Genomic DNA, 17,451 nt, shown 5'->3' on the forward strand with positions numbered 1-17,451 from the left:
GACCACTGTCTCCACAGCTAGAAGTCCCGTGCCTGCCTTCTGCAGCTCCTAGTGCACTGAGGATTCCTGCATGTTGGTCTATGATAGACAGCATGGTCTCTGGACAAGAGGAAGTGGTACCAGCCAACAGCTGGGAAAGTGCACCAACACACACGCACCTTTCCCAGCTGACTGCTGCTGACGCCCCACTGCCTCTGACGAAGGGAGAGAGCTGTGCTAACACGCATGGACACTCATGTCCAAAGTGCCCAGAAAAACACGTTATCCTTCCCCACCTGCTTTCCTTACTCCTTTACCCTGGAATCACCCTTCCTTTGTGAGTCACTCTGCTCCGGAGTTAACGGGCATTTAACAGGGTCGGCACTGGGCTAGTAATTTATGGTGTTGACACATTTCAGTGCTAGGTCCTATTCATTTATTCAATAAATGTTCCTCGTTTCCTCCTGGGTGCTGGCTGCTCTGCTGGACACCGGGAACACGAAGAGAAGTAAGACGCAATCCTTGCTCTCCATGCTTTTAAAGGATAGTGCTACTGATGCTTATGATGTACAAAGATAGTTTACAAATAAGGAGAGCCCATTGGTCTCTATTAGCCATACACACTATGGATGAGTCCGAACAATTCAAGTCTAATAAAATGGGATTATTTATTGACTTATTTGCTTTTTAAATACTGGGGATTGAACTCAAAGCCTTCCCACTGAGCTACATCCTCAGTCCTTTAAATTACTTTTTAATTTTATTTTGGGACAGGGTTTCACTAAGTTTCCCACACTTGGAAATTTCCATCCTCCTGCCTCAGCCTCCCAGAGTGCTGAGACTACAGAACGACCATACCCAGCTGGAATGGTATCTTTAAAACTGCTTCTAGTATTAGAATAAGTACCCATGGAGACCCCAGAGCACCCAACTGGCAGAAAAGTAAAACTGGGCAAAGCAAGTCACACTTGCACAAAGAAATGCCAGAAGTGAGACTCCAACAGGAACAGGCCTGGGGCAGTGCACCATGCCTGGACCCAAATCCTGACACTGCCAGTATACGTGGGCCTGTGCCAGGAAAGCCAGGTGAGGTCCGCATCCACCCTAACTAAAACGGCTTCTCCTCCAAGCTCAGGTCCCTGCATCTGTAAGACTGTTTCTGAGGCAATCATGTCTGATAGGGATTTGTCTCAGTGTTTTCTCCGTCAAATTACCAAAACAGAGCACCTGTGTTTCATTTTGCATGGTCCTTCCTTTCACCTGTCACAGCCTTGCAGTCTGTTCTTGGCTTCTTGTGCACAGGCAGAGAGATGAACCCAACTTATCATTTAAATGAATAGAACGAACAACAAATCTAGAATCAACTTTTCCCCCAAGCACTGGGGACTGAACCCAGGACCTCCCTACTGAGCTACATCCCCAGCACTTTGTATTTTTTTTTAGAGAGTTACTAAATTGCTAAGTTGCTCAGGCTAGGCTTGAACTTGCAGTCCTTTGTCTCAGCCTCCGAGCGTGCTGGGATGCCTGTTTTACAATCAGCTCTGCCATGTACTTCATAGGGTCCTCTGCCCTGCTTTTTCCTCCTGGGAGTCTCTTTTCTTACCCAGCCTCTTCACTTGCTTTTGTCCCCTTTCTCTCCACCTATAACTTAGCAAAGCAAATGCAGACTTTAAAAAGAGTATATTTTCCTGCCAGGTTTTACTGGCAAACAGAGTAAAATGATGAAATTTTACAAGAATCTTCAAATGGATGATATCCTGGATATTCCTGTTCTTGACTGAAATTTAATGAAGTTAAAGATTAATCTCTCTTCCCAGGTGTGGTGACACATGCCTGTAATCCCAGGACTTGGGAGGCCAAGGCAGGAAGATTGCCATGAACTGGAGGCCAGCCTGGGTGACATAGTCAGTTCAAGGCTGGCCCAAACTATAGCGTGAGACCCTGGCTCAAAAACAAAAACAAAACAAAAAAATCAGTCTGTCTTTGTCCTTCCAGGAGGTGTCCAGATCTCCTTGTCCCATCATTCTTCCTAGTATGCTAAAAAAAAAAAAGGGCAACCCAAGTCCCCTCACTTTTTCTAGACATGGTGTCATAGATTTTGGTACCCCTAAGCTTCATGTGAATATATGTTCAACCCCCGGCACTTGGATAGTCAGTTACAGATGTGGTCCCTGCTGGGTAAGCAGGGCCATGCTGGGGACTCTTATTCTTTGGTGATGGCTGCGGGAGCTGCAGTGCAGGGAACCAACTTGAGAGGAGAAAAAAACCCACACCCTCAACCAAGCTAATGGGATGTGGTAACGGCTGAAAGCTGAAGTGGGTGACTGCTGTGAGTACTGGGCACAGTGGTTACTTTGGAGTCTCTTGTGTGAGGCTGCTTGAGGGCAGCAGCATGTTCTCATGACCAGGAAGACCCATGTCCCTTGATCCAACATTTCTAGCAGCATTTGGTTTTTGTGACAGTGCCTAGGGCACTGGTCAGAAGTATGGAGGTTTTAATGCTGTTTTACAAAATTTATAATGGGGAGGGAGTGAGGGAAAGGGAGTGAGAGAGAGAGAGAGAGAGAGAGAGAGAGAGAGAGAGAGAGAGAGAGAATAGGGCACAATTATTGGAGGAGAGGAGAGAATAGACAAAATTTTGGAAAAATAATTAAAGACATCAAACCACAAGTGCAAGAAGCTGAGGGGCTCCCAGCAGGATAGGAATGCACATGCTTCTCTCCCTTCCTGCAGCCTCTCTTTTCATTCAAATTCCCTTATCTATAGTCCAGTCTTCTGCAATAGCTTCTAATTAGTTCTCCTTGACTCTACTCTTGTCTCCCACCACTCCTGTCAAACAAAGGTCAGAATGACCTTCAAGTATCACTCCCCAGCTTCAAGGCCTACAGCGGTTCCCACGAATTCACCACACCACACCTGCCACACCTGCCACACCTGCCACACCTGCCACACCTGCCACACCTGCCAGCCTGGAGTGTCTGGCCTCTCTCTGTCTCTCTCTCTCTCTGTCTCTCTCTGTTCCTGCCCTTTATTCACCCACACATGTCCATTTCTGCTCTTCAAATATGCCAGGCATCTGTCATCTCTGGTTTTCATTTCCTGCTTCCCTGAAAGGTGTGTGGCCTGGAGCCCACAGGGCCGGTCCCTCTTCCTCCTTGTGCAGCTTCAAGTCCCAGATGGAAATTGTGGTCCCCACAGCTGCTTTTCAACCACCACCTAAAGTCTGCCAAATTGTTTTTATCACATTATTTTTACTTCCACTTAGTACTTATCGTTACAGAAATTATTCACTTGGCTATTTGTTCATTTTCTTTTTCCTGTGACTACATTTTTGCCCCTCAAAAGATAATAATGATTCTCCTGTGGCTTGGTGCCTGGCAGGACACTCACTGAGTACTCAGGTGGGTTAGAGAGCACGAGAGGTGTAAACTCAGAAAGAGGGTATGATGGTGGGAGGCATCATCATCTTGGTTATCCTAGTAAGCTGTTAGGAGGCTGCTTTTCCTTCCCTGGGCATGTGGCCCAGCCGATAGGTAATACCAATACGAATGCAACAAATAATCTATCGAATGATAGTTGGTCTTGGTTCTCCATTTTAGGAGGCTTGTCATTTCTGATTATTTATATTTTATTGGTTTCCTGGTTTTGTAGATATCACCTAAAAATCAAAATATAAACAAATACTGGAGATTTGGCAAGTACAAGTATTGTATTTGCCTGAATTTCCTAATATAGCTTTGACCTACTTTTTTTAAATGGCACACCATCTGGACAGGTTTTTTAGATGACATGTGACTGGGGCCAAGACCTTCCTTCTGGAGTAAATTCTGATTTGATATGTCTGTTCACATCTTGTCCCCACTCCTGGATTTCCTGGCCAAATCTTACCTTTGCTGTCCTTGTGGATCCTGACCTCCCCTCTCATTCCCCCAAACCATGCCCCCCTTGAAGGCCATGTGTACACTGGGGAGGCAGTGCTGCTTGACCTCTTAGCCCCTGCAGCCCTCAAATGCCTCTGTCCTGTTGGTTTTAAATAGGACTTTTGGCTCCCCAACTGCAGCCCCCCTTTGATTTCCTGTTCCTGCTGCTGCCTTATTCCAGTTGGATGAAAGAGGTTGTGCTCCCATGCCAGTCCCTCTGGAGTAGTTGTCAGTTAACCCTTTATTTCTTCCATTCATAATTGCTCTTCACAAAATGTCATGCATGCCATTTTGAGGGGTTCAGATACACACATAGCATTCTGTTGCTCGTGTGACTGTACACAAGCATGAGCGCGCGTGCGAGCATGTGTGTGCATGTGTATGTGTTACTAGAGATTAAGCCCAGATTCTCATGCTTGCACGTCTTTATGACTGAGCTACATTCTAGCTTTTTTATTTATTTTTATTTGTCTTTGAGACAGGGTCTTATTTTGTAGCCCCGTTTGGCCTCAGACTTGCAGTGCTCCTGTTTCAGTCTCCCAAGTAGCTGGGAGTACAGGTGTGTGGCCCTACACCTGCCTGTTGAATTTTTGTAGTTATTCAAAATGTATAGTGAAGAACAATAAAGGCAATTTTTTTGTCTGTTTGTTGGTACCGGGAATCAAACTCAGGACCTTGCACTTGCCAGGAAGGCGCTGTGCCACTGAGCTATATTCCTGGGCCCATATTCTATACAATTATTTCACAACTTGCTGTGCAAGGTGAACAAGCCCCTTCACCTCAAGTTTCCTCAACTGCTAAGTGAAGAGGCTGCAATTTATCATCTCTTCTGGGAAACAGCCAAACCTAGAAAACAAACGCGAAAATTCCCTCACAGTCAGTGCTGTAAATGCCTCACAAAGGGAAATTCCAGCCAAGGAAGGTGGGTTTGCTGCGTCCCTCAGCTCCAGTGCTTTCCAGGAGTCTCTTACTCCTTAGGTCCTCTGACTTTGATGTCCTGACCTCTGCCACTACCTGAGCTGGCCCTGAGGGAATGGATAAGGCACACTCTTTGCTGCTTTCTAGAACATCAGAGACACAAACTAAAAGAAAATCTGTTAGCGTGGGCTACAAAGTGAGCTCAAGGCCAGTTTGAACTGCATAGCGAGACCCAGTCTCAAAAAGCCAAAAAAAAAAAAAAAAAAAAAAAAGAAAAGAAAATCCAAGTGAAACTAGCAGACAGGTGTCTTTAGTTATGCTTTTGTGGTTGCCCTGGTGTATTGAATTGATTCAAAACATTTCCCCTTTGTGGTCATTTTGACTTTAGGGAAAAGCCAGAAGTCACACAGTGCCAGATCCAGTGAATAAGTTGCTGAGGACACAGTGTTATGACTTTATGAGCTACCTGTCCATTGGATAGCCACTTGGCAGCAGCATTTGGCACTTTTTTTTTTTTTTTTTTTGTCGTCACAGTTTATAAAGACACTCAGGAAAGAGGACTTCCAGAACTGCTGCAGAAAGCGGCAAGAACAATGGACTAAGTGTGTCTGAAGTGGAGGGGGGTGTTTTGAGGGAGATTCATGGCAATGCGCCCAGTACTATAATAAATTTTTAAACATTCACCGTATATTTCAGTCGCACCTCATACATTATGGGATATAGTCATAACTAGTGACAGGAGCGTGTCCCTGTCACAGTCTTGAAGTGAACTTGAATTCTAAACCTCTGCATCTCTACAAAGAGTCTTCAAAGTCAAAAGAAAAGCGATTCAAATTTAGAGAGTCTGGCCTTTTTTCCTTGTCCCACTTTTTGAGTCCCAGCTGTGCAGAGTGATAAGCAACGCATGTTTCTAAAGAGGCATTTCAAAGGGTGTCACATAAGGTTCTTTCCAAGTAGTTATTCCTGAATGACTGACCAAGTTGAAGCTCAGGGCAGGTCACATTGAAGGTGGTCTGAAGATGCTGGCCTTGTTGACATGGTTGAGATGGGGCACACTGCAGCTTTGTCACTCAGAGGGCTTGGCTCCCAGGACCTGGGCAGCCTTGCCACAGGCTCTTAGCCAGTTTGGGGTAAACGGAACAGAAGCCAGCCTGGCACTTCCTTTCTCAGAACATCAACATTGGTGAAAGATAGTTTCTTTCTATCCTAATGTCCAAGGAGCATTAGGAGGGACTGCCCAGCGTCCAAAGCTGTGGCTCTCAGCACTCTGCCTGGGGTCAGCACCTAGCACAGAGCAGGGAGGGTGAGGTCAGACCTTCTGCCAAATTCTTTCCTCTCTTGACTTTCTTTATGGCCACCCAACCCCATCCTAAAATGCCTTAGGTGGACCCCAAAGGCTTTGTGTTTTCATGGGCCTTGAAATCCAAGGGAGGAAATACAGCAGCAGAGCTGAACAAGTTAAATCATTTCTCAGAGGAAGGCTGCCAGCCCCCTCACTGGAAGTTAAGAATACCAAAGTTTAGGTACTTGTGACCCTCTTTTTAAAAAGTTCTAATAACAATGTAATGAAAATAGCAAATGCTAATTACAAGCAAGACAGTCTACTTTATTGTTTACCCTTTGGTTCCTATTCATGTGAATTAGTTTTTTTTTCCTGGTACTGGAAGTCGAACTCACAACCTTGCACTTTCCAGGCAGGCACTGTGCCGCTCAACTATACCCCAGCCCCCCCACGTGAATTTTTGTTATTGACATACTTCTTTGTTGGGAGAAAAAAAATAGGTATCTAGATAAAAGGTAATTTGGAAACACTTATTAGATGCCTTAAAGTCACGTAAACTTTGATATTACAATGACACATCTAGAAATTTACCCTAAGGAAATAACTAAGAGTGTAAGGCAAAGATTTAAATAGAAAAAATGTTTATAGCAGCAAAAGGTAAAAATAACCTAACTTCAGAATTAGGGTGTAAAGAGAATCCTTATAAAGCAATGGCACATAGCCATCAAAAATAATACATATTAATTCTCAATAAAGATATTTATATTATATTTGTAAAGAAAAAAAGGCAGGGTCAAAATAAAAGTGTAGTAGAATTGTAAAGGAAAAATTCTCAAGTGTTAGAAAGCTATTCCCTGTAAATTAGAGTTTAGGGATGATAGTTAAGTCTGCATTTCTATGTCTGCAGTTGTAATTTTTAACAATGAGTACTTACTCCTTGGTGATAAGAGCTACAAATGTTAAAATAAGCACCCCTATAATAATGCAGATATGATTCCATGTTCTGCCTTTGTCACTTGTGTGAAGTCCTGTAAACAGCACAGAACTTTCCACTGAGGCTTGAAAGCCTAAAATACCTCCTTTACAAAATAGGTCAGACCTTTAGAAAATAGGTGCAGAGAAGCCACATGCCCTTGGCAGAGCCTTGAGCCCTACAGAAAGCAGATGTGCTGTCCTCCCTGAGTTTCCCAGTCCACGTCCTCTGTCATTCCTGTGCTGGGTAGAAGGGAGCTCGCTCAGAACGGTCACCCTGGGGCACCTTGAGATGCTCTTGCACACTCTTCTGCTCCCTTTGTCTGTCAGGGAACCCAAGAGGCCTGGGCAGCACTCCACAGCCTCAGCTGGGGAATGGACATTCACACTTCAGTTCGGGGGCCTGCCATCTGCACCCGGCAGCTCAGGTCCTCCCTGAAGCAAGAGTTTCAGATGACATTCGGTGATATGCTAGGAAGTGTTACAGCCTGCAGTGACCTTGCCCAGCTCCCTGACTTTGGGACAATCAACAGCAGAAAAGGCAAAAACTCTTCTAGAAAGCTGCCCTTCTTGCCTGTCTTTCAAAACGCACAGGACTTCTTCCTATCAGAAGTTAGGGCTAATTGTCTTCTAAGAGAGTCATATAAAAATGTGTTTAACTAAGACCAAAAGGTTCCTACACTGGAGTAAAAGCTGATAATCAACAGACTTCAGGGTCACATACAGTATAAGTCTCCTCCTTGAAGAATCACTGATCAGATGCAGGCTCCAGTCCTCCAGAGAGGAATCAGAGCAAGCTGTGCTGAAGGCCCCTCGGACCTCAGGCAGCTCAGGGAAGTGCTGCTGGTAACAACAGGGCTTAGGCGTGGATCCTGAGGGTTGTAGACAAAAACCACAAGGACAAAAATCCAAAGACTGAAGAATTTGCTGCCGCAGTGGGAGTCTGAAATAGAGTGTCATCATTTATCTTCCCACAGTAACCACTCTAGCAGCCCAAGTGGTGGTCTCAATCCCTGCCCCAGCCTCCCCAAGCAAAGCTAAGCTGTGCACCCCCTCCTCCATCTTTCCCTCCCATCGCCAGCCCCTAGTGAGATGCTTGCAACAAGCACTAAGTTCCCTTTTTGTAGAAATCCCGCAGCTGCTGCTAAAGAACAGCAGAGCCTGTGTCCATTCTTAAGGATGGATTTCCCAGAACTATCTCTGTGTTCCTGCTGGGCGCATCATTCCTGAAGCAGCAGCACTGCACAGGAAATCCCACGTAGTCACAATCCCCCAAGTGCCACTGCCCACAGGCACCCCTGCCTACTCTGCTAAGCAGGGGTCCACGTGCTTCCCACATCTCCTCATAACTGTACGTTGTTCGTTGAGGTAGTGATTATATAAAACGGCTTTTGACACCAAGCTGGGGATGACCACTGATTTTCCCTGCTCAGTCTTGTTCCTTGAAATCGTACCTCATTATCCAACTCAATTTTCCAGGCCAGACACTTAAACTCTTTTCCAACTGCAAAATCTCATCTGAGCCCTCTTGGCTTTGCACTCTTCACTATTCTGAATGTTCAAGTGGCAATATCCAAAATTAGTCTTGGCCCCCTAGGCTGTGAACATTTAACAGATTGTGAAATCTGGGTGTGAGTTTTAGAACCCACACACTTTTTGTCTTGTTAATTAATCAGTCTCTTTTAAAAGTGATTTCCTTATTTGTAGATGATGTCTAGTCACTTAATGAAACAACTAAAGAGCTACAATTCCTGCAAAGCTTTATGCCACAAAAATGTCCAAAGAGTGGCAGTGAGCTCAAGGCCAGCAGCCTCATTCAGCTCAAAGGTGTTTTAGGGCTCAGCACAAGCAATACCAAAAGTCACCAGCTAGTGTTTTCTCCAAGTAACCACATCAGTGAGGCCAAAAGAGCACTCAGGCTGCTTGCCCGGTAGCTTTCTGCAAGCTCACTGGTTTCAAGTATTTAGACCATAAACATAATAGGTACTGAGGCAGAGGCTAAACATAGAGAATAGTACTCACTCCTTTCCACAAGGATCTCATTTAGATGTTACCTTCAATGAGTTTAAAATTAAATTGCCTCTACTCACACAGCTAGTAAAATGCAATCCTTGAGATTTGGACCAGGGCTGTGCAACTGAAGGGCAGGGTTTTTTGTTTTGGTTTGGTTTTTTGTTTCTTTTTTAAGCCGGGGTTTCACTATGCAGTTCAGGCTGGCCTTGAACTCATCAGGGAGCCAAGGCTGGCCTCAAACTCGAGATCTTTTTGCCTCGGTCTCCTGAGTCTGGGATTACAGGTGTGCGCTACCATGCCCAGCAGGGCAGGGTTTCTTACCAGAGGTGCTGTTGACTTTTGGATAACTGTCAGGGAGTTTTCCTTTGTACTGTAGGATGTTTCCTAGGCCGCATGTCTCTGCTTACCAGATGCTAGCAGCCTTCCCTAGGCGTGACAGCCAAAAAGATCTCTAGACACTGCCAAATATCAGGAGAGGCTGGAGAAAAGGTGAAAATTGGCCCCAAGTAAGAACCACTGCTCTAGAACCAGGGATTCAACTCCACATTTCCCTTCTTAAAATCTGTTAAGTAAACTTCCCTCTCCTTGGTGGACTTCTAAAGTGTTATCTCTTGTTTATTTGCCTTGAGATTGGCTCTCACTATGCAGTCTAGGCAGGCCCAGGTTGGCCTCAAACTCAGAGCCTGAACCTCTCAAGTGTTTGGGTCATCCCTCTAATTTTATTGGAAAAGTTACAGTAACAACACATGTTAATTGTAGTAGAGGACTGTATACATAGTAACTATACATATTTATATCTGTATAGGAACAACAAATCTACACAGGATCAGTCAGTCTCTTCTGTGCTGCCCTTCCTGCCTGTTTGCAGTTGGATGACAAAGTAGCTTTGGCAAATGACTTCATTTTCCTGTGGCTCTTCTCCTCCATCCAAGTACGCACACTGTTTACTATTGGGCCATCTGGAGACCTCTGCCTCTTCCCTGTTAGGGTTTACTCTAGCAGGAAAGAATGCATTGAATAATCTGGGATGCAGATGCAATAGGGTCCTTACCAAGGGATTGTAACCTGCCAGGCCTAGCTCATCAGCCTCTACAGGGATGAGTGCAGGTGCCCAGCTAACTACTTTGCCTGGGAAATTGGGTGAACCTTAGCTAAAGAGCCCAGCCTTGCCTCTGGGCCTGATGATGGCCTGACCAAATTTTGATCCCTTATCCTCTTTCACCCATGTCAGATAGGTGTTCACATTGTCAGCCATAATTTGTCAAGGGCAACACTCCCTAGGTACCTGGTCCTGTAACCATGAGTCCACCCCCTTATAGCACCCCAGCTCCAGCTGGGAGTGGTCTCTGGGAAAAAGGATGCTTCCTTCTTAAAGGGTACATGGCCGAATGCTACAATGGGACTCAGGAGACATTGTGTCTCCCCTCTAGAGGAGTTGAGCATTTCTGTTCTGGAAGCGAGGTGGGTCTGGTGAACAGAAAATACTGCAGCCCTTCTTGAGGACTGGAGAGGAGCCTCCCACTTCGGGAACAGATTTCCCAGCCTGGAAATGCACTAATTATATGCAGCCCGATGGTAACACTTGCACATTAAAAAATAAATTTAAAAAAGAAATAATCAAGAAGGGCCATCGGCATGACTTAGTCAAACTTTGGGAATGAGGCCACTTTGTTTAGAGTCACAGTCTCAGATGGGCAGAGACTCGATAAGGCACTTACTCCACCCCTATTCTGTCCACTTCTAGTATCCATCTCAGGGGCCCTGACTCACTGAATGTTGGTCAAAAATCACTGATGCCGGAATGAATAAATGAACGAACGAACGAATGATGAGGTGGTTCCCGTTCAGCCCTTGCAGAGCCGGGATATTCCATACTTGCGCCAGCGCTCACCTTGTGCTGTTTCCAAGCTGCTCCCAGCGGCTTCACCTCGTGCTGGGCGTGCCGGCCTTCCTCCAGGCACACGTAGCACACCGGGCTCCGGCAGCTGGCACAGTACATGCTGTAGTTCTCCAGGTCGTGCTCCGGGCACGTGGGGAACTTGCGCGTCGCGCCACCGCCCGCGCCCCCAGGACTCTTGCAGCCGCCTCCCGCGCCAGAGACTACAGGGGCAGGCTCAGGGGGCGCGGGCGGCGGCGGTGGCTGCACCAGGCGGTGCTTGGCGAAGGGGCCCCGGGACGGATGGCACTTGAGCTGGCAGGCGGCGCAGTAGAGCACGTCGCACTGCTCGCAGAGCGCTGCGGCCGGCTCTGGCGGGGTGCGGTCGCACAGCTGGCAGACGGCCACTGCCGCGGCCGCAGACGCCCCCGGCGCCGCCCCGCGGCCCTGCTGGAAGCGCTGCACGATGGCCTCCAGCAGCCGGTTGCGCTGGAAGCCGCGCAGGCCGCGGTGGTCCAGGGAGGCGCTGCGGTGGCATTGCGGGCAGGTGATGGAGCTGGAGGAGCATGCGGCCAGAGACGAGCAGGCGGCGCCCCGGGCCGCGGCCGCCGAAGAGCCCGGGGGTGCGGGCACCGTGGGCAGCACGCGGACCCCGTTGGGGGACTTGAGGCTCGGCGTGTAGGAGCCGTAGCCGCTGTCCGTCTCGCTGTGCAGGCTCAGCTTGTCTGCGTGGTCTCCGCCGCCTGCAGCCGCGCCCCCCACGGCGCCCCCGGAGGCCCCCGCGCCTCCAGAGGCCGCCGGGTCCGAGTCTGGGCCTCGGGGCAGCAGGAGCGGCGGAGGCAGGTGCTGCTCGCCGTCCGGGGTCTGCACCGCGATGGTGCGCGCGCACGGCAGGCAGACATTGTGCGAGCAGGGCAGGATGATCGGCTCACGGAACAGGGCGCCGCACACCGGGCACTTCAGCTCCTCCTCCATTGCCGCGGTCCGAGCAGCCTGGGGCCGAGGGGCAGCGCGCGCGACTCTGGAGAACGGCGGGGGCCGGCCGGCTGGGTCGGCGCCACGGGGCGGGGAGCCGGGGGCATTCCCCGCGAGCCTGCAGCGAGCCTCCTCTCGGGGTCCTGCGGCCGCCGCCCGGGAGTACTGGGGGAGCGAAGGGCGCGTGCTCACCTCCCGCGCTCGCGGGGCCCGCGCGGCGGCCGGGGCTGGGTCCTCTCCGCTGCTGCTTCTGTCCTCGCCCCGCCCCGTCCGGCGCGGGCAGCTGCTGGCCCAGCACCAAGAGGTGGCGGACAGCGCCCCCGCGTGCGCCCTGCCGTCTCTCGTCTAGGGACCGGCCGGTGCACCCAGCAGTGACCTCGTCCCGCTGGCGGCGCTGCTCCTGCGGTGTCCCTGACCTTGGCCGTGCGACGCTGCAGCGGGGAGCGGGGGGCGGGTGCCGCCGGCTCGGGGACCCCCTCCCTGCCCGCGCCGCGCGCCCGGAGTTGTAATTTCCAGCGCGGAGAGGAATGGGGCGGGGAGGCGTCCGCGCAGCGAATAGGGGCTCGCCTCCTGCTGCCGGAGACGAGGGGCGATCCCGAGGATTTCGCGGGGAGGGTCCTGCTTAATAACTGCTCCCCGCACGGTGTGGATGGAGGGGGGCGGAGACCCTGCCCCGCCCGGTCTGCCGTCACGTCCCTTGCCTGCTCCCGCCCTCCCCACTCGCCTCATAAAAGGCTAAACACGGCTCTAAACGGCCAGCTTTTAGAAATGGATGGGCAGCACGGCGGAACAGTCTCCTGCTAAATCTAAGAGAAAGCAAAAAAAAAACAAAACAAAACAAAACAAAAACCTCAAGTCACAAAATGTCGGACTGCTTGGAGCCAAAGGGCGCGATTTTATTTATGACTCGAACCGCAGGCCATTTTGTCCCCGCGTTTCCACCCGGGTGTTCGGCCGAGTGGGGGTGGGTCGGGGTCTGCACTCGGGGCGGGGACCCGGCGGGGGGCGGGGCGGACGCGCGCCCGGAGACCCGCGAGCACGCGCGCAAGGCCGGCGGGGCGCGGTGGGCAGGTGTGTGCTTGTGAATGCAGGCCGCCGCCCCCAGCAGCCGTCTGTCTGCAGCAGGGCTCCTCCCTCGCCGCGCGAGGTGGTGCGGGCGCGCGGGCAAAGGCTCGCAGCGCAGCGGCTCGGCCGCAAGCATGTTCCGGAGCGTGGGCTTCAGACAGATCTGCCTGCGGAATTCGCGCCTTGCTGCTCCCGGGTCTCTGTGCTCCAGACAAAGAGGAAACCTGGTGCACACGCGGCAAGCGCGGGACCGAGCGTGCTCTGGTGCGGGACACTGCAGCCCTGCCTGGCCCGTGGGAGGGAGGCCACCGGGGAGGGGCGCAGACACACAGAACCTCGGGCTCAGGAACCCTCCCCTCAACCGGCACTCCGCCCTAGACGCTTGCTGATACTTTGCTTGCCTAGCACCCTGATCTGTCAGAGTAGGATTGTAATAACAGGTGTGAGAAACAAACGTGATCATTGTAAATACAGACTGGCGCCCTACTTCCTGTGCAACCTCAGTTCAACTTCGCCCCTGCTGAGCAGCTTGCTTTCGAGGTCTTCAGTGTGAAGAGCGGGCCAACCTGACATCAGACAGAGGCCACATGGGGATAAGAAGCCTGGCTGTCCTTCCCCTCCAAGAGGGAGCCACGGGTGCACCTAGCATCAGTATCTTCGGGTGGGGGATGGTGGCTCCTGTCCTAATCTCCCTTCCACAGCTGAGGCGCACGAGCTGAGTGCTGCCTGCAATGCTCCCACGAGCCCTAGAGAAGGTGGCTATGGAACCCTCTGGTCATGTCAGGGGTGCTGTGCAGAGGCAACCAAACGCAGGTATATGTGTCCCCCTGACGGGATCAGGTCTGGCCGGCTCAGCCCCGAGTTCTGATGGCTGCAGTGGAGGTCACAACCTCTACTGGGAACAGGCGACCCCTGACCCCCAGTCATCATATACCTGACACCTGTTTTGTTTTGCCATTTACAAACCAAAGCAAACGCATTGGTTTGGGGGTGCATGGCTTCTTGGAGGGTACACAAGTCTTAGGAAGCTGTTCCTTGCTCCAGCTGAGCACAGCTTGGTTTTCCTTGAGGAGGGTGCTCGCCTAATGCATCAGGATTCCACACCTATGCCTTTCTCACATGTCCTCCACCACACAGCCCCAATTCTATGGCCCGGGTCAGCCTGGCCTTGTACTCTCCTGGGGCCCAGGCTTCGCCCTTTTGGAGGACTGGTACCCCGCCCTTGCTTTGCTGGAGCTGAGACTGCAGCCAGTCTCAAGCTTCTCTGTACTAACCAACAATTGTCAAAGTCCTCATTCTGTCCCAACCGTGCCATGAACCATGTGCATAGGAAAGTCACCTAATCCCTCTGAACCTCGGTTTTTCCCTATTATAAAATTTAGGGGTAGAATTCATTGAATTTTAAATTGCCTTCTGGCTCTAGATCTCTGCATATTAGTTGTTAAGAAGGATATACTCCACTTTTTAAAAAAATTACTTTCATAAAGAAATTTAATCCCAGTCTAGGATGACATATCCACTTTTCCAAGTTACTGGTATATTATTAAAGGCTGGCCTGAGCAGCTGGTGAGTTAAGCAATAGTATTTGCATTGTAAAACTTAACAGCATGAAATTATATTCTCCTATGTAATCTTATTTAATTCTTACAACCCAGGAACTAGGCATCACATTTCCCCAAGTTTGAATAGTGCATATATTTACATTTAATGCTGAAATCAAGAAATATGCTCCAACTGACCCACACCTCACTCCCCATCCTTCCCTGGCACATTTTTTGGTGAACTGATGGTGTTTCATACAATCACTTGGAGTCCTGGAAAGAGTATTTGTGATTACTCGTAATTAACAGTCCACAACCCACTGCCATCAAAGCAGAGAAAGGCACCAGAATGAGTAGCTTTGGATAATGTTCTCCACTGTGAGTTTCACCCCTCATGTCTCAGAAATGCTCAAGAGATAGACTCTTGTTACCTCCACCAAAAAATATACAGACACATTAACTGATTTACTCTGGCAAACATAGAAAGTTAGAAATAAAACAGTCATCCACATGGACTGCAGAACTCTTTGAGTTTCAAGTTGAAATAGAATGGAAGTTAAGTCTTTACTGGCTAAAAATAGATATGGAAATTTCAAGTACAAGAATCTCTAGACAAATTTTAAATAAAAGATTATGGTGTTTTTCTTTCAGTTCAGTTTGTTTATTTTTGCAGTGTAGAAGGATTCAGGGAAATGAACAGAGATCTACAGCCCCAGAATTGCACAACCTGGAATAGTTGGCCTTTGACTCAAAGAAAGTGGCCACACCCAACCCTTTGTGGCAAAATTAATGAGGAACAATCATCACTAGCCACACGAAGCATCCTCTCCCAGAAGTACAATTGACTTCTCTTCCAGAAAACAGATTTTATAAAATAATCTTAAAATCTAAAAAAAACAACAACAAAAAACCTTTGCATTTGGAGACAGCCTCAAAAAAAAAAAAAAAAAAAAATCTAGCCACTTAGGCTTGAAACTCTTCAACTGGTGGTTAACGATCTTGTTTTAATATTTTGAGTACCCAACAACTACCTCCTTCTAATTCTGAGACCCACTTTCTCTGGAGGTCAGTGGTCTAGTCTTAGAAAATCTGCCTTGGGCTGGAGATTTAGCTCTGTGGCATAAGCACCTGTCCAGCAAGCACAAGGTCCTGAGTTTGATTCCTGGTACCCGCCAAAAAAACAACCTGAAAATAGAAAACCTGCTTTTCCCTCTTTTGCAAGAAGCCTGTAGAATCAAATCACAGACAGAGCAAAATGATTTCAATTTTCAGGTTCTTTATGTGCCCAGGGTATCTTTACAATGCAAAAAAAAAAAAAAAAAAAAAAGCAAAAAAAAACCCTCTAATATTATTACGGCTAAATGGATTTGGGCTCCATGCACTTCTCCCTGGTTGCAATGGCACTCTTTCATTTCTCTTATTTAATTTGAGCCCCACAGCAACATGGACTGGCCTAGGGGACAGTGAGATTGGCAAGTTCTCACCAGCCAAACCACAACAGCTTGACCCCAATCCCAGACACAGCAGTTTAGTACAGGCAGGCGCTGGACGCAGCTGGGACAACCAGAATCCTCCTTATACAGAATGTAGAATTGGGAACCAGAAAAGGGATCTGGATGGGCCTCTAATGCAGAGATTAAGGAACTTCTGTGTTCTGGAAAAATCAAAAAGAGCAGAGAGCAAAGAGTAAAGCAGAAATTCAGAGAAAAGAGGTAGTCTCCTGAGGGTCTTCAAGCCTGGCACATGTCTGGAACATCTCCCTCCCTCCCTCTCTCTCTATTTATCTCTCCTTTGTATATATTTCCCTTTACTCCCCCACCAAAAAAACCTACCAGGTAGAGGGGTTCAGAAAAGATGAGATGGGTTGATCCACCTACCTATGCAGACAGTTAGGGAGACCCCCTTATTTTGTTGGATACTTTAATTACCTCTGTCTGGACCTTTCTGCTTATTTTGTTTCTCCTGGAGTCTGACCTTGACTGTTGGTTTTGCCCTTCCCATTCTTGGATGCTATTTTCTGCCCACAGTTTGACTTTTGTGGTCAATTAAGTGTCCCCTCCCCTTTCTCCTCCTCGCCACTGACTCTAATGGGCTGTGTCCTTCCCTCTGCTGGCTCCCAGCTTCCTCTCCCTGACCGCAGCAGGACCTGGCTGCACAGTGTCTTTGCTCTCTCCACTCAGTATTCTCTCTGACAGGAAATCAATGGGATGTCGGGATATACTTGGTAAGGCCTGTGAGTTCAGTTGCATCCCAGGGTAGAACAAAGAGCAAGCCCCCAAGGTTTGTAAGCTGCAGGGCATTACATGGTGGATAGAAAGTTATTTGTGGGAAATGATGGTGATCAGAGCAAAAGTTGTGGACTACTGTGTGGAGGTGCTTCAAACACCAATAGTTCAATTCAGCCATCTCCCTGCAGGGCTCTGCCACAGGGGAAAGGGCAGACCATCTCCAGCATGGCAGAGTGCTGGTGGTCACACACCACCCTATCACTATCCAAGTCGCCAGCCAAAAGCAGGCTTTTATGACAGACATCACTACTCACCGTCTTGTAGAAAGTCTGTGAATGTTGACCACACTTTTTCTTATATTTTCATTGTTTTTTTCCATTTTTTTATTTATGAAAAAATAAAATTTCATAATGAAATAAGAGAATAACAACAGTTAATACATTATGTATGATTATCTTCAAAGTAGTAACTCAAAGACAAAAAGATTTGATAGACCATGTTTTTTTGTTGTTTTTTTTTTTTTTTTTGGTTTTTCTCCGGTACCGGGAACCGAACTCACAACCTTGCGCATGCCAGGCAGGCGCTTTTGCCGCTGAGCTAAATCCCCAGCCCCCGATAGACCATGTTTGACTGATACCTACTTAAGGACCCCTCAGGTTTGGAAGGAACTGGCTGAACCCCT

At 48.7% G+C, this 17,451-nt stretch overlaps 1 protein-coding gene across 4 annotated transcripts in view; it reads right to left on the reverse strand.

The window, feature by feature from the left end:
* The window catches only part of Trim67 (tripartite motif containing 67), a 39,766-nt gene extending 27,736 nt beyond the window's left edge, over nt 1-12,030 (reverse strand). For all 4 annotated transcript variants that reach the window (XM_005404981.2, XM_013504688.1, XM_005404980.2 and 1 more), the window contains exon 1: nt 10,976-12,030. In XM_005404981.2, the coding sequence (XP_005405038.1) occupies nt 10,976-11,935 (960 nt within the window). In that variant the 5' untranslated portion in view covers nt 11,936-12,030. The remainder of the gene's footprint in view (nt 1-10,975) is intronic.
* Between the last annotated feature and the right edge of the window lie 5,421 nt (nt 12,031-17,451).

This window comes from Chinchilla lanigera, unplaced genomic scaffold (genome assembly GCF_000276665.1).
Source record: "Chinchilla lanigera isolate Chin_1 unplaced genomic scaffold, ChiLan1.0 scaffold00091, whole genome shotgun sequence".
Taxonomy (NCBI): domain Eukaryota; kingdom Metazoa; phylum Chordata; class Mammalia; order Rodentia; family Chinchillidae; genus Chinchilla; species Chinchilla lanigera.